Source organism: Chiloscyllium plagiosum, unplaced genomic scaffold (assembly GCF_037043375.1).
Source record: "Chiloscyllium plagiosum isolate Xiang-an unplaced genomic scaffold, Cpla_swu_hap1 HiC_scaffold_24, whole genome shotgun sequence".
NCBI lineage: Eukaryota > Metazoa > Chordata > Chondrichthyes > Orectolobiformes > Hemiscylliidae > Chiloscyllium > Chiloscyllium plagiosum.
The window spans coordinates 18,601,873-18,624,944 of record NW_028270162.1 but is presented as its reverse complement, the minus strand read 5'-3'; the positions used below and the strand labels follow the sequence as shown (position 1 = coordinate 18,624,944).

General features: G+C 38.5%; 1 protein-coding gene across 5 annotated transcripts in view; it reads right to left on the bottom strand.

Annotated features, from left to right (window-relative positions):
• Positions 1–1,350: 1,350 nt before the first annotated feature.
• LOC122562580 (sodium- and chloride-dependent GABA transporter 1-like) overlaps positions 1,351–23,072 on the bottom strand; it is a 112,117-nt gene continuing 90,395 nt past the window's right edge. For all 5 annotated transcript variants that reach the window (XM_043715539.2, XM_043715538.2, XM_043715540.2 and 2 more), the window contains 8 exons: positions 22,113–22,216; positions 17,810–17,934; positions 17,162–17,274; positions 11,694–11,834; positions 10,709–10,808; positions 8,613–8,713; positions 6,527–6,697; positions 1,351–4,846 (listed from right to left, as the gene is read on the bottom strand). In XM_043715539.2, coding sequence (XP_043571474.2) covers positions 4,697–4,846; positions 6,527–6,697; positions 8,613–8,713; positions 10,709–10,808; positions 11,694–11,834; positions 17,162–17,274; positions 17,810–17,934; positions 22,113–22,216 — 1,005 coding nt within the window. In that variant the 3' untranslated portion in view covers positions 1,351–4,696. The remainder of the gene's footprint in view (positions 4,847–6,526; positions 6,698–8,612; positions 8,714–10,708; positions 10,809–11,693; positions 11,835–17,161; positions 17,275–17,809; positions 17,935–22,112; positions 22,217–23,072) is intronic.

Here is a 23,072-nt window from a genome sequence, read left to right as displayed (position 1 = left end):
ATTCCATTAAATATGAAGTACCAAATATTACATCAAATGTCAGTTTTATAAATTAATTCTTTTTCGCATTTGTGGATTTTAATAGTCACCCTGTCTTCCTTTGAGTAAATCTATGTGATTGGAGGTTGGCTTGAAGACAGTAGAAATCAATTTTACGTTGTCCTGCAATTTGAATTTATTAATACACAAAAAGTAATTCAGATAATAAATACTACTTGAGAAGATGGCAGTTAATTCTTGTATTTCTGGGAACAAGGAAACACCATCTGTGGAAAAGGAACTACTGGACAAACCTAAATACTGGAAATGCGAGGATGGATTAAATTTGAATTTGTAATTCTGTGTCAAAAGCTATTTTGATGTAGAGCCTGGAAATTCCTCCAAAAGGAAATTTGTTTTGGGGCAAGGAATAATCAAGTTCATGAAAAACAGATTGAAGAAAATTATTAGAAAATCCAAAAGGTTTTCCCAATGGATCATAAGTCAAGAGAGATAAACACATTTATTTTTTCAATTGCGTAGTCAAGTGTCTGGATAGTGAAAAATAGCATCCATAGTTTATAGGAAACTAACTGGGAGTGGAGGCCAAATAAAAGATTATTTAAGAAATGTGGAGAAAAAAATCTGTAAGTAATTATTGTTTTAAGAACTTGGACTATAAATATATATATATATATATATATATATATAGTATATCAGACCTTATTGACTGAACAGCCAGCTTTTCTGCTGTAAAGATCCATGATTCATGACTGGTGAAATTAATTTTCAGGATGGCTAAAGCAGAGAGTGTTTATTGATTGTCCTTTTAAGAATCTTTTGAAACTGTCTCATAGTGTCACTATTTTGTGAGAGAGAGAGAATATGGGTCTGTGTATATACTCATTATCAGATTTATAACGGTGTTTAGTTATTGGATTTACCCAGCTCACAATTATATTTATTTTGTAATCAACCTATTCAGAGAGTTATTACATGCCTCTGCAACAGGTTGGCTTAGGTAGCTTCTCACAATTATAGACTTTCCAGTATTCTTGCATCTTTGTGCTATATTAAATAATTGTCCAGAATTGTTTTTTAAAAATTGATGATTGCAAATTTATTGCATGAATGTTACTTTAACAGTCTGGGTAGTAATGGCAATCAAAGAATGATACTGGTGAGATCTCACAGTGACTTGGCTAGAGTTAATGATTTTATGATGCTTGACATTTATAATCAAAGCAAATCCATTGCATCTATTGTAATCAGATTTAAATGTATAGTGTGGTTTATAATATGCTTTGTATATATTAAACTGTTAACACATTTCAGGCCATAATCCTAAATACATACAAGACTACAAGATCATAGTTTTTACATCATTTGTTAATTTATTTTAAAGGCAATTCTTGAAACGTTTTGCAAAATAAGTACACTTTCCAAAAGTTTAAACTTGAAATTTACATTTGCCAACACTAGTTCGATAAAGGTCAGAAGACAACCAGATAAGAGACACATCATGCAGATACATCTTGCCCCAATATCATCTACTAATTACTGCATTATCTAATATGAGAAACTAAAGCTGGACAGATGTAGAAAGCTCTTGTCAAATCCTCAAACATCTTGTAGAGCTGGACAGAAATGTCCCAGTTCCTCCTGTACTGAGGAAATTACTCAGTGTTGCCTTACTCCACATATTCACCTGCCTCAGAAGTTGACCATATTAGGAGGGGAGTTAAAAAGGTGTGGCAATATTTTGAGGTTTGTATTCTAGTCGATAAAGGATTTTTGTTTTTACATATGATAAAGTGAAAGGTTTACTGACTTTGTTTATCTCTCCAGAAACAACTGGATCTAGATCTCCCTGAAACAAGGTTGACATTAGGCCGCTATTGATACACACCTTACCACAAACTGTAAGTTGAAAGTTATATAAATTAATGTATACTGGAAATTCATTACTTTATAAATATAATACCCATCCCATTGTCACAGCTGTGACTGTAAACACATGATACTCCATTACAGACTAAACTATATTCAGGAATGTAATGAAACAACATAAATGCAGCTCAGGTTTAAAACACAGAAATGACATGATAAAGTATTATCAACAAAGTTATTTCCTTCCCTCCCAAAAAATAATGTCAGTACAGTCAAATTAAAAATTCAAATTCCTGAATTTTCTGAAATTCCAAAATTTCCTGACACATACCAGGCAAACTCAAATGATAAAGACAGTAGTTTTAGTAGTAACAACAGGTTTATAGGTTTTTCTTAATAAAAGTTTAAAAACTAAATCTTAAATTTAAAGGCAAATTAGAAATGAACAAGAAACAAACAAACTCATAAAAAAGCGCAACATGATTTTATTTGATAGTGAGTTGATGACAATCTGAGAGGCAGGTTCAAAATGAAATGAGGGCTCATTCCTTTTTGCTATCTTTAGTTGAGGATAAACATCCTCAACTTTTTCCTTCTATCAAATAAAATCTCTTCATTCTTATTTAGCCACAACATGGTTGTGAGACTATTGTTTACTCTCTTCCAGAAAAATGCTTCTGGAAAGCGGGTAAAAGTTGTGCGATTGAAGGCATTTCTTCAACAAATCTAAAATCACCCATCAGCCGAAATGATTTGTCATTCCGGAGATTAACGTACTTTCACCTCCATTCAGGAGTTATACACAACTGAAAGATAGCCTTGCATTTCTATGCAGTTTTCACAACTATCCGATGTCTCAAAGCACTTCATAGTCAAAGTACAGTGCATAATTGGAAACACATCTAATCTATGTCCCAGCACTTTGCATTTGTTTATTTAAACCTGCAAATGGCTGTTCTAGATCTTGGATTAAAACAATAAATATTCATTACACTTTGTTGAAACCTAAAAATTAGATTGCATGCTTACATGGTTACCAACGACAATGAAAGTAGATTTTGGATCTAATTTTAAAAAATACATTCAAGTTTAGTTTCTAACAAATTATTTTAAAGCACTTTAACAGATCTTTACGTTGTTGAAGCAGGCTGAAGGACAGTGTTAGCTGCTTTGTAAGACTCCCAGATTTAAAATACTTTTTTGTGGTACCATCTCCCCCCCACTTCGAGATTCAAGGTCAAGTATACAGAATCTACACTGCATATTGTTGTGAGATGATGTGGAGGTGCCAGTGTTGGACTGGGGTGGACAAGGTCAGAAGTCACACATCACTGGGTTATAGTTGAACAGGTTTACTTGAAATCACAAGCTTTCGGAGTGCTACTCCTTTGTCAGGTGAACCTGGTGTCATGTGACTTTTGACTTTGTCCAGTCCAACATTGGCACCTCTACATCCTGAGGTTCAATTCATTGGATGCCAGACATTGTCTGATAACACACTGAAGTTTATTGAGAGTGAAGGATAGAACAGCTTTACCTACCTAGATTCATCATCCATATATTAATACTTGCATCAGGGCAGCCCTAGGATAATGATCAGCAGAGGGAACACTGGCTGATTTCCCTTCATAAACTCAGGTATACCAAAGCCAACTGTAGCTCTGGGCAAGATTAATCATCTGGACATATTTGTAATCAACTGGAACAGCAGGAGAGGTAGTAGCTACTAACAATGGGGAGTCAACAAGGAGTTGACAATGAAGGGCAAACAGCATTCCCACTCTAGAGCTCTAGTAAAATGGAATGATTTAAAATTTGTTTAGACATTTTTGGTGAAGGAAGATAGAAATTTCTATGATCTCTCATTAATAGTAAATATCTCCCTCTTTGGTCCCAAAGCAATAAATACTATTGAGTCTTTTTTAACATCCTAATTGTAATTTTTAATTTTAAATGAGATTGATCTTTGATTCTGTTAGTTTAAACAATTGTCATACAGAAATCAAATTGGCATGGTGGTAGTCAATAAAGGTAGATCTCTGCAGCTTTGAGGGACATAGTAATTTTCAAGGAGCAAATGGACATGTTAAAACTGAATAATTTTTATCTAGGACATAAACTTCACAGTTAATATGCCATCTTTGTAATGTACCCTCCAGCAATGATGAACTGCCAAGCTCACTGCCAATAACATCCCTGGGAATCTTTTAATACAGAAACAGAATACAATTATAGACATCCACACAATTCCAAGACAAGCGAGTTTTGAGAACATTTGTAGCTCAGGTTGAGGTGCTGGATGTAGGTTTGCTCGCTGAGCTGCAAGGTTCATTTTCAGACGTTTTATCACCATACTAGGTAACATCTTCGGTGAGCCTCCGGATGAAGCACTGGTGGTATAGCCCAGGACAATACATACATCTTAGGACAAGCCAAACAGAGACATGCATGAGAATTCCTAGAAGCATGGCATTCCAATAGGAACTCTATCAACAAATACATTAACTTGGATCCCATTTACGACCCTCTGAGAAAAAGATCAGGAAGTGACATCACAACTCAAAAGAAACCCAAACACATTAATAGAAAGTGGACTATACCACCAGTTCACTGAGGATGTTATCTAGTATGGTGACAAAACGTCTGAAAACAAACCTTCCAGCTCAGCGAGCAAACCTACATCCAGAAATTCCATGATAATTAAATCTGTGACCGTAGCACCAAAATGTATACTCTTTTTTTTGTCTTAAAGTCATGCCAGTGTAAGCAAGGAATATTTCAGTGAAACTAATTTTCCCCAACACGTCTTCTATAAGTTTAAAATAAATTATAGACCAGTATCTTCTGTGAGGTCATTGCTGTCAATATGGGTAATAGAACATGAAGGTCTGTATATATCAGACTTCAATTTGACTATTTGGTCCTGGTTTTCTGTTGGAATTACATCAGCAACTGGAGATATTGAAGAATGAAGGCGCTGAAAGACAAGGGAAGAAAACTTGTTTTATTTACTCTTAACATGATCTATTGAAAGTTCATAAACTTTATGACCCAGATTTTTCACAGTGTAGCCCAATGTCTTGCTGCAACCTCCAAAGGAGGACTCTCCACAAATTATGCCCAAGATAACCTTTAGTCTTTTATATCATTCTGCCTGGCTTTTCACCAATTGTCTCATGTATCAGCTTGATCTTCCACAATAAATTTAGGCATACTTTCCAATACTTCAATTTTGTCTTTCATTCCTTTAGGAACTGAATGTGGACATTATTTCACAAATACCAGTAGCCTGTGAAAGATTAGCCAGTGCTCCTTACCTGGAATTGAATATCATGAGTTGCCACAAATTCCTGATTACATTGCTTACAACTCTATATTATGTTAATTAAGTTACTTCGTAATTTAATTTCAAGCACACTTTCTTCTTTCCTAAAGACCTCAGTAGTTGCATTCTTTGCCTCCACAAATGTCCACTCTTAATAGTAAGGTCCTTCTGTTAACAGTAGCAGAAATTTTAGCTGTTTGAACTCCAGCAATATCCAGTGCACACTTGGTGCAATCTTGGCACTCGTCAAACTGAATATAAATTCTGGATTTGGGTTGCGTGACGAGTAGACCTACAGGGAGGGGCCATGCATTCCTTTGCTGGCAAACAATATCATGTATGGAATCCTCACCACAGATTCATAAGTATGGAACAAAAATGGAAATTGCTGGCAAAACTTGCCAGGTTTAGCAGTATCTGTGGGAAGAAAGCAGAGCTAACATTTCCAGTGCAGTGACTCTTCATCGGAACACAGACATGAAGATAAGCTTCTGCATACAAGTAGGAGAAAAAATGGTTGTAAAGCCATTTTAAAAAGTTATGTAAATTTCTGCTTCTGTTCATTATCCAAGGAGACACAAAGACTTATGATGAATATACATAAATTGAACAGAAGATAATATTGTGTCCTTACAGACAAGTAGTCTGCTGACAATCATATGCTTCTACATGGAATAGCTATTTTCACTGAATGCAATTGCTTGTGTGAACATACATGAATCATTGTGTCTTCAAGGGGGCTACTAAGGAAAGACAATGCATTGACATAAATTTAGTTTGATTATGCTGTTATTTGTAGGGGAAGGTGGATTACTTAATATTTTAATATTGTTTACTATTGCAACACCACTGGTTCAGTACAGCTCAGGGCGGCACAGTGGCTCAGTGGTTAGCACTGCTGCCTCATGGTGCCAGGGACCCAGGTTCAATTCCAGTCTCGGGCAACTTTCTGTGTGGAGTTTGCACATTCTCCCCATGTCTGTGTGGGTCTCCTCCCAGGTGCTCTGCTTTCCTCCCACAATCCAAAAGATATGCAGGTTAGGTGAATTACCATGCTAAATTGCCCATAGTGTTCAGGAATGTGTAGGTTAGGTGCATTAGCCAGGGGTAAATATAGGGTAGGGGAAAATGGTCTGTGTGGGTTACTCTTTGGAGGGTTGATGGGGACTTCTTGAGCCAAACGGCCTGTTTCCACACTATACGAATTCTAATTTAAAAAAACAACTATGCAATACGGTAACAAGTACAATGCTTTAAAGCAATAGTTACATATGCAGCACAATGAAGTCACTCCTCCAATCTCCCCTTCCTTGCTCCCTCCATTGTGCTCACCTGAACAAATGAGCCTTTGCTAGTATACAATGTGTGTACAGCTCCAAGTGGGATCCAGATGATTGAACAGAGGGAGACAATCCAGCCGATGCCCTCTGCCCATGGAGGATAAGTGTACATTTTACCATATCGGGCAGGGCTGTAGCGGATTATGCTGGACACAAGGATAACCTGCAGGAAATCAACACCCAGGACATTAGTGGCTACCTCTCTCCAAACTGTCATTAAAAAAATTAGAAGTATGTGGACAACCCAATCTAATTTCAGGATTAATAGGTCAGATGAAAAGTGTTGTCACATTATTATTGAAAGCAGTAAGATGGTTAGAGGCTATAGGTACTGGTCACCCTCTGCTACCTTGTCCACGTGATCATTCTTCACTGTAGATTATTCTTTCGCACCCCACCCCTCCTTCCAAGTCATCTGATAATTTCCCAACTGTGTTCCTCTCTGCAGAACACAGGCCTGTTAAGACATTGTCACCATCACTTCACTTGTCAAATGAGCTCAGATAGTGATCTAAACTGGGACATTCCAGATCCATGGGATCCAGCCCCACACCAGGCCATGAACTTATCCACAAACTTCAAAAGAAATAAAACCTATTCACATACAAAAATCAGCATTTTCTGTTTTGGCAATCTTATCTGACATTTCATTTCCTCTACCCCCTATGTGACCTGCTTCAGTCTTGGGCTCTCAATGTGACTGTCCCACCTGTTCACCTTCAAAATGTATTCCACACTGTTTTTCTGCTCTGTAGCATGATTAGCTTATCACAAACAGGCACTCAGGGTTTTGATGGAAGGATGTTCTAAAATGTTAATAAGTCATTTTTCTCTCCTTAGCTGCTACATTTGACCTGCTCATGATTGATTCTATTTTTTCTTGTTTCAGATTTTTGAGTCTGTAATATTTTGGGGTTTTGTGGCACTGCCTCATTGGAGATTCCAATACCCAATAATAACTTTCTTTCCTGAGAGGCTATTCTGAGGCCTAAACAGGAAGCTTGATTGTTATGACTTAATTCCTAAGATTTTTGATTTAAAAACACTTTAACAAAAAAAAATACAAAATTTGTATCAAATATTTTTCATAGTGTGACAGACTTGAAAACAATATGAACTCAAGGTTGACTGGGTTTCCGTCTGTTTTACTTTGTGGAGGAACAATTCTTTCAAGCAAGAGGCCTCTTTAGAAATCAAATTGGAGTCCAATGACACACATAGGACCATGACTGCCATTTTGTTGGGTGAAGCATGCACGTAATGCCTGACTTAAATTGGCAGAAGATTCACCTAAGTATTTTGAATTTAAAATTGATTTGGTGGGAAATGAGGTGCCCTTCAAGAGTTCCAGAAATTAATGCAAGACTGGGCTGCCAAACTCTCACTAACTCTTATTTAAAATTTTGTGATCCTGCAGTGGCCTGAAACCAGCAAACAGCCATACACTATGCCACAGCACCATTATGAATCTCAGCCACCTTTCTCAGGTGCTGTCTCACTAAACAATTGACAATTATCAAATTTTCTTCTCAATGGTCATTAAAAGTCAATTTCACAAAGCACAATTTGTTGGAGGATTCAAAGAGTTATAGAGATGGAAACAGACCCTTCGGTCTAATCCGTCCATGCTGACCAGATATCCCAACCCAAATCTAGTCCCACCTGCCAGCCTATATCTCTCCAAACCCTTCCTATTCGTATACCCATCCAAATGCCTTTTAAATGTTGCAATTGTACTAGCCTCCACCACTTCCTCTGGCAGCTCAATCCATACACGTACCACCCTCTGTGAAAAAGTTGATCCTTAGATCTCTTTTATATCTTTCCCCTCTCACCCTAAACCTTTGCCCTCTAGTTCTGGACTCACCCACCCTGGGAAAAGACTTTGTCTATTTATCTTATCAAGGCCCCTCATGATTTTGTAAACCTCTATAAGGTCACCCCTCAACCTCCGACGCTCCAGGGAAAACAGCCCCAGCCTGTTCAGCCCCTGTAAGTGAAATAGTTTAAATGTCCCTCTACTTCAGTGGGAGATCCTATGGATGAGAAAAGGTTATTAGAAAAGGTTAACTACTCACTGTGACAAGGAGCGGAGAAGCAACCCACCAGCACAACTTGAAATAGAGATTTGGAGGAGCTCCCAGCATTTCCTTGTAATTGGCAGATAACCTACGGACACCTGTAGTAGGATCAAACATAGGAATCCATCAGTCTTGTTCAACAAAACAGTTTCTGTTTTAAAGTGGATGTGTGTAGTCAACTCAATGTTGACATAAGCCTAAATGTTATGACCACTAGTGTTCAATCAATCAGTCAGTTCCTTACTTACTCATCATTTCCCTGCTTATTAGTCAAATGATTGGTCAAAGGAAGCTAGGTCCCAGAGATTATCCCTGAAAATATTGTCATCATGTGACCTGTCAAATTAAGTTTCTAATTGCTGTGAGACTTTGAATAGGATATTGACTTGTGATCAGGACACCTCTTTTTAAGTTGCATGAAGGGGATAATTATACATGAAATATTCTCACTCAAACTCTGTAAAATCACAAATTCTGAAAAAAAAAAATTCCCCACCCATGGGACATATAGTAACATTATTCACTGGCCAGCATTTACTGACAGTGGCTTGGAGGAGAACTTGAGGTGTTCCCATGCATGTCAGCTCTTGTCCTTCTCGATGGAAGTGATGGTAGATTTGTAAGATGCAGTCTAAGAATCTTTGGTGTATTTCTGCAGTGCATCTTGTATATACTAAACACTGCTGAAGCTGTTGCTTGACTAGTCTGTGAGACAGCTCTCCCAATTTTGGCATAAGCCCTTGTTGTTCGTAAGGAGGACCCTACAGGGTTGATAGGGCTCTTTTTGCCATTGTCATTTCTGGTGTCTAGGTTGGTGTGTCCAGTTTAAATTCTTTTTGAGACGTCATAGTGATTGTTACAACTGAGTGGCTTGCCAGGCTATATGGGAGGACATTTGAAAGTCAACCACATTGTGGGTAATGCAGGGGGAAGTGGTATAAAAGCAGATGCATCCCACTCTCTGAATTACTATTTCAACTTAGAAAGTGTCTCGAAACATTTTATGACACAAGAGGAAAAATAGTTGAGTAGAATTTGGGAGAAGAGTTAAAGGAGATCACAAAATTGTGCAAAAAATAGGTTTTGGAGTGAGGGATGTGTATATAATAACGGTGATAAATGCATCACAATTTAATGGCTGACGACCAATGTTCCCTCCAAGCTGCCAATGCATAACTGTGTAGCAATCTGAATGTAGCAACTGTGCAGTGCAACAACCTGACATTGCACATCTCCACAGATGTTAGTGGGATTACTGCTGAGGATTCAAATCATCGACGTTCTCTCCATCCATGAGCCAATAGTCAGAAAAGCCTAGAATGTAACTAAGAGGGATAGGGATGAAGAATATTCCACAAACTGGGTTGAATGTTGCCATTTGCAAACTAACTGACAACTGTTTTTTTGAAATAACTGAGTTGGTTGTAGGGTGATTAATCATGTAATTAAAATGTTGCAATAGTGAAATTCTGGATAAAACTGAGTAATACCATATCCCTTAACTATCTTTTCCACTTACAAACTGCTGAACATGCACAACAGATCTTATTTTCCATAAATGACAGTGCTCTCTCCCCCCTTGAAATCAATCATCCACTACATGCTCAGTACATTTATCAAGGATCACCGTTGAAATTCAGCATGTGACTGCATTTGTACAATGACCTATGGAAAACAACAGGAGCCATATTTTAAAAACTGGCTTGAAATTGTATATCACTTTTCATGATCGCTAGGCATCTCACAGTGCTTTTCAAACTAATCAAGTACTTTTGAAATAGAATTGCTGCTGAAATGTAGGAAACTCAATAGTGCAGTTTTATATTTTGAAAGTATTCATTACTGGTTCAAAGTTAATAAAAGGTTCCTTTGTAATCTATATGCAGTCTTTGCACTGATAACTCCACTCTTTAGTATTAGCTTACACCATGTCAGACAGAAGAGAAAAACAATATGGCAAAGAAATGCAAGTGGATGGAGTAGAGGATTAAGAGTTGGCTGAAGTAGAGGAAGGGGAAGGACTGTCATATATGGGTAGTATAAGGCTTAGGAGCAGTCAAATAAATGCTGGCAAGGCAAAATGAAAACTGTACCATAACACCAACAAATGGCCACAACTTCAAAGAAAGCCAGGAACATGAGAGAGACGACAGCGGTGTAATGGTCCATCAGTTGGAATACATAGATTCCACCCTTTTAAAACAAAATGCAACAAGTTACTTAATTACATCAAGATTACAGAACTTTACAGAAAGTCCAACTCATATTTCCAAAATTGAAGTTCCAAACATTTTAAAAAAAACATACTAATAGCAGGAAATACTACAAACACACAACAATTTGTCATCAAAATCTGAAAAGGGGAATTTTTTTCATGTAGACCTGTCCACGTTTTGTTCAGACTTTCAGTATTCACTGTTTCTAGCTTTAAATCTGTACTGTGAGATAGTGGTGAAGTCAGAGTGTGGTGCTGGAAAAGCACAGCCGCTCAGGCAGCATCCGAGGAGCAGGAAAATGGATGTTTCGAGCATAAGCCCTTCATCAATTCCTGATGAAGGGCTTACAATTGAAACATCGATTCTCCTACTCCTCAGATGCTGCCTGACTGGCTGTGTTTTTCCAGCACCACACTCTTCAACTCTGACCTCCAGCATCTGCAGTCCTCACTTTCTCCTGAGATAGTGGTGAAGCCTGATAACCGTGCTGCAATCAACCTAACCACAAGATCCTTTTTGGGAAGTTAGTGAATGTTGGCACTGCAGCTTCCAGAGGTTTAGCAGAATTTGCCACAAGGTAGGATCTTCACAAACCCAATTCCAAGACTGTTAAGCGAGTACAACTAAGGAAATTCTATCGTAGACAAATATGTAGCCTGGTAGGAGAGACCATAAAATACAAGGGTACTAAGCTGTTCATTGTTTATAGTAGTGCTTATCTACTTACTGAGATCTCTATTTGTAATAATTAACTACATTGTTTAAACATCAGGTGTTTCTGGCTATTTTACTAGAGTATCAGTTGCTGGATGAAGATAATTAAAACAGCCAATCTTGAAACAGCAGAATGAATTGAGGATACCTGGGTGATGTTTGGAATTCCAAGCAGGAAAGCAACAAAACAGATGAGAAGAACTACAATCTCTTTGCGCTTGAAGAAATAAAGCAGTTTCTTTCCCCAGGCATCCATCAAACTGGTAACCATCACCTCCACCATAGCAAACTACAAGAAGGAAAAAAAATATAAATTAATGAACATCACAAAATTAATTTAAAGAGTGCTGACTCATTCAGTTCAGTGTCTCAGTGCCAGTCAAAAAGAGTTACCCATTCAACTCCCATTTTCCAGTTCTATGTTTGTAGCCTTGATCCCTCTGCAAAAGGATATAGGTCCTTTCTATCTACTCTCTCCAGCCTCCTCGTAATCTTACATGCCTCATTTAAGTCCTTCTTCAACTGCTCCATTTCAAAGAAAACCAATCTCCTTTTATAGCTAAAACACTTCAGTCCTGTTAAATTATTGTAAATTTCCTGTGTCCTTTGCTAGTGTGCAAATCATATCCTTCCTGTAGTGCAATTACCAACAATGTAAATAGTATTCCAGCTGAACCATAACTAACGCTTTATACAATATAAAGCACAAGTTCCCTCATCTAGCTTCAGCTATTCAAGAATCCAGAATGCCTCCTTTATTACCTTGTTAACCTGTATTTTCTAGGGATCTATGGACTTGCACTCTGAAGTTCTTCTGTTCCTCAGTATTCTAGCATTTATTGTTTATTCCCTTGCCTTGTTTCTTCTCCATAAACGCATTACTCATTTTCTGGATTCAATTCCCAATTATATGCCCACTTAACCTGTCTATTGATATTGGCTTGCAGTCTAAAGCTTTTCTCCTTATTTATTAACCAAATAGCCAATTCTTCTAAGATCCACTAACTTATTAACATGCCCCCACATCCAAATCTAGATCATTGACATGAGAGTCAAGAAAACCTTGTACTGAACCCATTATTTTTGCTTTCTGTCATTTTGGATTCAACTGTGACTTTCCTTGGATGACACAGGTATTTAGTATTCTAACAAGTCTACCAAATTGAATCTTATAAAAAGCATTGCTAAAATCCATGCACACCAAATCAAATGAGCTAATGTCATCAACCCACCTTGATGCTTCTTCAAAAACCTAATTCAACTGAGTCAAACATAACTAAATCTAACAAATCTGTGCTGACAGTTTGATAAATCTGCGTTTTTCTAAATTATGATTATAATTGTCCTTCAGAAAAAAAAAATTCAAATAATTTGCTCAAGACTGAGGTTCATAGTGGCCTGTAATTACTTGGTATTTCTCTTTATTGCTTCTAAAAACAATCATAATGTTAATAATCCTATGGACCACGCCTGTAGCCAGAAAAGATTTAAATCATGTTCCGAACATTTGTTTTTTCTTTTCTTGTTTCCTAGTAGTCTTGGAAACTTTTTATATGGGCTTGGTGATTTATTTACTTTAAAAATGGTAGATCCCTTCATATTTCCTTGCTCACTTTGTTTATCCTATGCTGAGTTTCGCATGCCTCTGTAACTATTTCTGCATTGTCCTCCTGTTTTGTGATGACACCTGTAAAGTATTAATAAAGAAACATGCCCATGTCTTGCAGGTTTTTGTATGGTTAGATATTGGTAAGTGTTAACATTCAAAAAGTGACCTTTGTTCATATGTTACTGAAAGCTCACATACAGGTGATGCTAATAATTAACAAAGCAAATGGAATATTACTCTTTATCTCAATACAATTTGAGTAAATATGTAATAAAGGTATCTTGCTACAATTATATAATGTTTTACTGAGACCACACTCTGTGTACTGTGTAAAATTTTGATCTCCTTACTAACAAATATACTTTAGAGGGAGTGCAGCAGAAGTTCACAAGTTTAATACATTGGATGCCTCGAGAGAAAAGATTGATGAGACTTGTGCCAGTGTTCTCTAGAGTTTTGAAAAATGAGAAGTCGTCTTATTAAAATGTGCAAAGTTCTTAACAGGGATAGATAGGGTAGATGAAAGAAATATGTTTCCCTGGATTGGAGCTCTTGCTGGTGACCCAAGTATCAGTAGAAGAGTAAATTATGAAAAGGACACAGGGAGTCTGCAAATGTACACAGAAAGGTTAAATGAGCGGGTAAAAATTTGGCAGATGGGAATTATAACGTGGGAAAATGTCAACTTATCCATTTTGGCAGGAAGGACAGAAAAGCATCAAATGATTTAAATGATGAGATCGTGTAGAACCTGCTGGTACAGAGAGGTCTTCGTGTCATATGGATGATTTATTTATTTATTTTATTGTCACATATCATAGATTCATAGAGATGCACAGCATGGAAACAGACCAGACCCTTCGGTCCAATCCGTCCATATATCCCAACCCAATCTAGTCCCACCTGCCAGCACCCGGCCCATATCCCTCCAAACCCTTCCTATTCATATACCCATCCAAATGCCTCTTAAATGTTGCAATTGTACCAGCCTCAACCACCTCTTCTGGCGGCTCATTCCATATACGTACCACCCTCTGCGTGAAAAAGTTGCCCCGTAGGTCTCTTTTTATATTTTTCCCCTCTCACCCTAAACCTATGCCCTCTAGTTCTGGACTCCCTGACCCCAGGGAAAAGACTTTGTCTATTTATCCTATCCATGCCCCTCATAATTTCGTAAACCTTTATAAAGTCACCCCTCAGCCTCTGATGCTCCAGGGAAAACAGCCCCAGCCTGTTCAGCCTCTCCCTCCCTAAAGCTCAAATCCTCCAACACTGGCAACAATCTTTGTAAGTCTTTTCTGAACCCTTTCAAGTTTCACAACATCTTTCCGATAGGAAGGAGACCAGAATTGCATGCAATATTCCAACAGCGACCTAACCAATGTCCTGTACAGCCGCAACATGACTTTCCAACTCCTGTACTCAATACTCTGACCAATAAAAGAAAGCATACCAAACGCCTTCTTCACTATCCTATCTACCTGTGACTCCACTTTCAAGGAGCTATGAACCTGCACTCCAAGGTCTCCTTGTTCAGTAACACTCCCTAGGACCTTACCATTAAGTGTATAAGTCCTGCTAAGATTTGCTTTCCCAAAAGGCAGCACCTCACATTTATCTGAATTAAACTCCATCTCTCAACGCATTGGCCCATCTGATCAAGATCCTGTTGTAATCTGAGGTAACCACTACACCTCCAATTTTGACGTCAACTGCAAACGTACTAACTATACCTCTTATGCTTGCATCCAAATCATTTATATAAATGATGAAAAGTAGAAGACCCAGCACCGATCCTTGTGGCACTCCACTGGTCACAGGCCCCCAGTCTGAAAAACAACCCTCCACCACCACCCTCCGTCTTCTACCTTTGAGCCAGTTCGGTATACAAATGGCTAGTTCTCCCTGTATTCCATGAGATCTAACCTTGCTAATCAGTCTCCCATGGGGAACCTTGTCAAACACCTTACTGAAGTCCATATAGATCACAACTACCGCTCTGCCCTCATTAGTCCTCTTTGTTACTCCTTCAGAAAACTCAATCAAGTTTGTGAGACATGATTTCCCCCACACAAAGCCATGTTGACTATCTCTAATCAGTCCTTGCTTTCCAAATACATGTACATCCTGTCCCTCAGGATTCTCCCCAACAACTTGCCCACCACCGACGTCAGGCTCACTGGTCTATAGTTCCCTAGCTTGTCCTTACCACCCTTCTTAAACAGTGGCACCACGTTAGCCAACCCCCAGTCTTCTGGCACCTCACCTGTGACTATCGATGATACAAATATCTCAGCAAGGGCCCCAACAATCACTTCTCTAACTTCCCACAGAGTTCTAGGGTACACCTGATCAGGACCTGGGGATGTATCCATCTATATGCATTTCAAGACATCCACCACTTCCTCCTCTGTAATATGGACGTTTATCAAGATGTCACCATCTATTTCCCTACATTCTATATCTTCCATGTCCTTTTCCATAGTAAGTACTGATGTAAAATACTCGTTTAGTATCTCCTCAGTTTTCTATGGCTCCACACAAAGGCCGCCTTGCTGATCTTTGAGGGGCTGTATTTTCTCCCTAGTTACCCTTTTGTCCTTAATGTACATGTAAAAACACTTTGGATTCTCTTTAAGTCTATTTGCCAAAGCTCTCTTATGTCCCCTTTTTGCCCTCCTGATTTCCCTCTTAAGTATACTCCTACTACCCTTATACTCTAAGGATTCACTCGATCTATCCTGTCTATACCTGACATATGCTTACTTCTTTTTCTTAACCAAACCTTCAATTTCTTTAGTCATCCAGCATTCCCTTTACCTACTAGCCTTTCCTTTCACCTTAACAGAAATTTACTTTCTCTGGATTCTCGTTATGTCATTTCTGAAGGCTTCCCATTTTCCAGCCGTCCCTTTACCTGCGAACATCTTGTTACAGTAAAGAGTGTTTTGTCACCATAATCTGGCACCATTTTGGGGTACAATAAAGATAAAAAGAAATTATTTAAATTAGAATTCATCTTCTGTTCAAGTTCAGTCTCAAACACAGTTTCAGGGCTTCTGCAAGGTCTTCCAATGTCTTGGCGTCAAAAGGGTGTCTTCATGGATGAATTGCAGAACGTTCGTATGTAGGCAGAGTAAATGATTGGAAAGGCAAACAGAATACTACTGTTTCATGTAAGGGAGGATGGAATGTAAGAGCAGGGAAGTTTTTATTCAGGGCATTGACAAGACCACACCTAGAGTGTTGTGTACAATTTTGATTTCCTCATTTAAGAAGGGATATTATTCCATTAGAAGCAGTGCAGAGGTTCACCTGGCTGATTTCTAGCATGAGCTGGTTATTTAAAGAAGGAAAGGTTGGACACGTTGGGCCTACATTTATTAGGTTTAGAAGAATGAAAGGTGATCTGATTGAAACATGTAAGATGACAAAGGGTGATGGCAGGTGCAGAAAGGATGTTTTCTTTTGTGGAAGAGACTAGAGCAAGGAGGCACAATTTTATAATAAGGGGTGTCCTGCTTAAGATGGATAAGGAGAATATGTTTCTCTCATAAATTGTTAAATCAATGGAATTGATTTAGAAACAATGTCATTTAATGTTTTGGGGCTGATAGATGACTGATTGTCTATCTGCTATGCCTTCTCACTCCTTGTTAGAGTTGAGGCCAGAGCAAATTATCTCATGGTCAATATTCTTAACAGGAATAGATCAGATACATGCAGGAAGTTTGTTTCCACGGGTTGGGTGCCAAGAACCGGGGACACAGTCTTAGAATTAGTACAATTAGAATTCATTCCTAATTCGTATGTCCATATACATTCTTACTTTGCCAATGATCGTAAAGTCTGGTCTATTTTTCTGATGTACCAGAGTTGCTTCTGTAACTCAAACTTCAGACATTATCTAATTGAATTCTCAAAGTTGTTTTATTCTTGGCCTTCCTTGCACTGGTTGTATAGTTCTGAATCCTTCTATCAGCTGTCTGATCATATTGGTTCCTCACCTGGCTATCCACACCTAAGCAGAGAAGCATGAAGAAGAACAATGAAGCCCACATTGGTGCAAGAGGCATGGTGACAAATGCTTCTGGGTAAACAACGTATACCAGTCCTGGGCCTGAATAAGAGAATGAGACAATGAGAAGATATTAGAAAAATATACAAGAGACATTAGCCAACATATGACTACTAACTGTTCTGGTACTCCTCATTTTAGACCCTAAGTGAGCTGGTTGAAAAAGGAAAGTTCTGGAGTCAACTGGGTAAAAGGAGGACAGCAACTCCATGGCTTTCCTCAGAGTTAGTTGTTTCGGTAGGAAAACCCAATTACATTGCCCAGGTTGAAGTAACATACAAATGCTAACCAAAATGTCAATGTCTTGGACTGCATCCAAGTGATTCAACATTTCATGGTTTATGGACTTCAGTTTTAACAAAAAAAAGTTGTTGTTTAATGGGTTTCTTCCTATTTATTCAGGAAATGGCACAAATCATCAATTAACCACTGCTCTATAAAGCATATTTTACTCTAAACCATTTCTAATTGGATCAGAAGAAATGGGAATAAATACAATTTCAATGCTCACCAGGGAGCTTCACTGAGTCTTAAAGGGAGTACTCAAATGCCCTAGATTGCTGAAAAGGAATCCTACCATCAGTGGCAATGTCTTCAACAGGCAGGTTATACTGATGGCTCATGTATCCAATTGCAGAGAAAACCACAAATCCTGCAAAAATACTTGTAGCTGAGTTTGTTACTGCAACAATGAGTGTATCTCTGAAAACAGGGGGAAAAAAAACAATTTGTAAATACTACAATTTGAAACACTTCCCTCAAACAATAATTTGCTATACAGCTCCAAAATAAGTATGCTAACCCCTTTTTGCATGATTGACATAATTTCAAGTCACAGGATTAGTATACACAAATTAGGCAAGTATTATTAGGCCTTTAGTAAATTAGGACATAATTTCAGGGAGGAAAATGGAATATAAATTGATACTCCATTATTGGGGAAAAATATACATTTTGAATCAAAATGATCCCTTTTACCCTTCCTCTCCTTAAACCAAGGTAGAAATGTATTTGAACACTTGAAATTAAAAGTTGATTTTAAACAGAACATTTATTGTTCAAAATGATGTTGAGTTATTTTAAGGGAGCAAGAAACTTTTTGTTCCTTATCCAAATTCTTGATTTTGAAGTTGACAACATAGCTACTGGTACTGTATACATCATAGAAGATGCCCACAGCCTGGGCCCCTGCAGTCAGCAAAGCTAAACATATCAAACAATTTTAATCACCGAAAATCCTAAGAACTTCGATTTATGAAGCAGCTTTCAGAACATCAGGACATCCCAAAACAGTTAAAGCTGCTTAAATTTGAAACATTTGGATTCTTAAGGAGTAAATGCTGAGAGGACGCTTTCTCTCATGGGAGACCAGGACCAGAGGGCATAGATAGAATTAACGGGTACCAACTTAAGACTTGGATGTGGAGGATTCTCTTCTCTTAAGACATTTGAGTGTCTTCGGAACACCTTGTCATAGAGAGTTGTGAGGCAAAATCCTTGTTAATGTTTATGATAAATAGATTCTTGATCAGTAAAAACATCAAGGGCTATGAGGAAAGGGCAGGAAAGTGGTAGTGAAGAAAAAGGTCAGATCAGCCATGATCCTACTGAATGACAGAGCAGGCTTGAGGGGACTGAACAGCCTAGTCCTGTTCCTATTTCTTATGGTTTTTGGTCTTGAGTACATTTTGAAATGGTGTCACTGTTGCAATGTTGAGGTGAGAAGTGGAGGAAATGTGGAATGAAACAGCAATGCCAAGAAGGAAATTATTGAAAGGAATAATCTCTGGGATGAATTGTGGGAGCCGCATCGCAGGAAGTTTACACTGACCTTGAAGGGCTTGCAGCATAGATTCACCCAAACACCACAAGGGCTGAAATGGTTAAATTGAGAACAGATTGCCCAGGCTGGGTTTGTATTCCTCAGAGTAAAGAAGATTAAGGGGTTCCTCAGGGTAGTGTCCAAATTTTTCAACTGCTTCATCAATAACCTTCCATAGATTCACACAGCACAGAAAAGGCTCTTCAGCCCATCGAGTCTGCAGCATTGTAACTGCCACTAAAAGTGTGTTAATCCTAATGTCCTGCACTTCTCCCATATCCTTGAATGTGACGACATTTGAAGTGGCCATCTAATTCTTTTTTTTAAAGTTTGTAAGGTTTCTGGTCTCAACTACCTTCCCAGGCAGTGCATTCCAGATTCCCAACAACTGCTGAGTGAGAAAGTTTATTTCCAAATCTCTTCTGAATCTCTGCCCCTTACCCTAAAACTATGCCCTCTTGTGACTGATCCTTTAAAAAAGGGAACAATTGCTCTCTATTCACCCTGTCCATATCTCTCATAATTTTATACACTTCAATCATGTCCCATCTCAGTTTTCTCTGCTCTAAAGAAAACAATCCAAGCATAGCTAGTCTCTCCTTTATAGCTCAATTTTTCCATTTCAGACAACATTCTGGTGAATCTCCTCTCTACCCTGTCTAATGCTATCATATCCATCCTGTAGTGAGGTGACCTGAACTGCATACAGTACTCCAGTTGTGGCCTGACTAAAACCCTGGATAAATCCAACATTACCTGCTTGCTCTTATACTCTAAGTCATAACTGATGAAAACAAATGTTCCATATGCCTTAAATAGCCTATTATGGTGCTCTAGGTGAGGACTGCAGATGCTAGAGATCAGAGCTGAAAATGTGTTAGCAGTTTCCTGAAGAAGGGCTTATGTCCGAAACGTCGATTCTCCTGCTCCTTGGATGCTGCCTGACCTGCTGTGCTTTTCCAGCAACACATTTTCAGCTATTATGGTGCTCTGCTGACCTCAGGGATCTGTGAATAACTACCTCAAGATCCCTCTATTCCTCTAAGCTACTCAGTGTCCTGCAATTGATCTTAAATACTCCCTCATCTACTTTCTTCTTCCAAAGCGCATCAACTCACACTTATCATGATTAAGTACCATCTGCCAATGGTCTGCCCATCTGATCAACGCATCTAAATTACCTACAACCATCTTTGCTATGAATCGCTCTACCAATCTCGATGCAAATTTGCTTAGCATTCCCATCATATTTTCATCTATATCATTCGTGTATGTAACAAACAATAATTGTTCCAGTACTGATCCTTGTAGTACACCGGCCTCCAACCACTCAAACAGCCTTCTACCACCACCCTTTGTGTCCTATTACAAGCCAGTTTCTGATCCAGCTCACCAAGTTTCCCACAATTCCATGTGCCTAACCTTCCTAATCAGTTTCCCAGTAGGACCTTGTCAAAAGCACTACTAAAATCCAAATAAACCACACCAACTGAATGTACCTCATCCATACACTTGATCACATTTTCAAATGTTGTTTGTCAGAGGGAGGTCATGCTGACTATACCAAATTGTTCCATGCCTTTCCAAGAGGTAATAATTTTCTCCTTCAGAATTTTCTCCAATAGTTTCCCTCCCATTGACATGAGACTCACTGGTCTGTAATTTTCTGATGCATGTCTAACAGCCCTCTGAAAAAGTGGAACCAAATTAGCCATCCTCCAGTCCTCTGGCACTTGCCTCCATCATAAAGTCAGAAGTAAGAAAGTTTGTCAATGATTGCACAATGTGCAGCACCATTCATGACTCCTCAAATACTAAAGCAGTCCATATTCAAATGCAGCAAAGGCTGGACAATATCCAGGCTTGGGTTGACAAATGGCAAATAACATGCGTGCCACACAAATGCGAGGCAATGACTGTGTCCAATAAAAGACAAGCTAATCACTGACCATTGACATTCAGTGGTATTATTATCACTGAATCCTCCACTATCAACATCCTTGGAGTTACCATTGACCAGAAACCTAATTGGACTCACCATAAAAACACAATCGCTACAAGAGCAGCTCAGATGCTAGGAATACTGCAGCGAGTAATTCATCTCCTGACTCCCCAAAGCCTGTCCACCATCTACAAAGCACAAGTCAGCAGTGTGATGGACTACTCCCCACTTGCCTGGATGGTTACAGATCTAATAACACTCAAGAAGCTTGACACCATCTAGGACAAAGCAGCCCACTTGATTGACATCACATCCACAAGCATCCACTCCCTCCACCACCGACGCTCAGGAGCTGCAGTGAAAATGTACTGCAGAAATTCACCAAGGCCTCTTAGACAGCACCCGCACTCACTTTCAGCTAGAAAGATAAGGCCAGCAGATATTTAGAAACACGACCAACTGCAAATTCCCCTCCATCCTGATTTGAATATATATCATTGTTCCTTCATTGTGAGTCAACCTACAGCATGTGGACCACAGCAGTTCAAGAAGGCAACTCATCACCACCGTCTCAAGAGCAACTAGAGACAGGCAATGAATGCTGGCCAGCTAACGTTGCCGAACAGGTAGATCTGAAGTAGATAAACCATTTACTCTAACGTGGAAATCCAAAACAATGGAACATAATCTTAAAATTTGACTTAGGCTGTAGAGATGGTGACTTCTGGAAGCACTTCTTCATACAAAGGGTCAACTTTAATTTGATTTAAAACATAACTGAATGCACAATCCTTTTTGTCATGAAGAAAATCTGACTTGAAAACTGAGAACCCCTAACTCATTTGTTAAAATTCAGATCAAAGGGTAGAGTTCCTTTTAAATCCCAGTACTTATTAACTACTGGGTCAAAGCAATCATTGTTTATGCTATTCTTTCATGAGATGATACCACCACTGACAAGACCAGTATTTCTTGCTCATCTCTGATTGGACTGGTGTAAATCCCATATAAACATGAAACTTGAAGGTTGGTTTTGCCTCCAAGTTGTTGTGTAATGAGATCTGACACTCTCAATGCTTTCCTTCATTAAAACTAAGGCAGAAATTAAACTCTTACTTGAGTATATTGTTATTGAATTTGTTGTAACTGGCCATAGATATCATGGTGCCAAAACCGATTCCAATGGAGTTAAAAATCTGTGCAGCAGCATTCACCCATACCTATGATAAGAACGCACAAGTTTGAAATTAAGATATTCAAAAGATTCATGAATTGTAATCTGCAGAAATTATACATACGTCACAAACCATTAGCAAATTACTTTGGATGTTGGAAATACTCTACGACAACCAAACACAGCATTGCTGAGACTGCACTGAGTACACTATACAGTTTTGATTTTCTTACTTAGAAAGGATGTATCTGCATTGGAGGAATTTAAGAGAAGATCCACTAGGCTCTTCCTTGGAATTAAGAGATTTTTTAATGAAGTTGAGCCGACACACACAGGAGTTTAGAAGGTAATTTTCTTGAAACATGCAAGATTCTAAAGGGGCTGACATTGTGAATGTTAGAAGGATGTTTTCCTTGAATGACAGTGGAATTGAGAATTAGGAAGAAGTTTCGAAACTAGTGGACTCCCATATAAAACAGAGACAAGGGGCAATTTATTTTCTCTCAGGGAGTTGATAATCTTTGGAATTCTTTATTTAAGAGAGCAATGGATTAAGGGTCACTGGATATATTTAAAGATGAGATTTTTGATCAATAAAGATGTGAAAAACGGGCAGAAAAATGGACTTGAAACCATTATCAAGATTCGTCATGCTGATTCTAAATAATGGGTAGACTTGAAAAAGCCAAACGGCCTACTTATGTTCCACTTCTTATGTTTTCATATATCTGTGGGGAGAGACGGAAATAAAGTTAGGGATTCAGGCTGATTACATCTCGTCAGATCATTAAATGTCAACCTTCCTTCTCCCTTTCCATAGTTGCTGCATGACTTGCTGAGCATTTCCAGCAATTTCATTTATTGGTCACATCTCTGTTCGGAGATCATTTTCCATAGAGTTT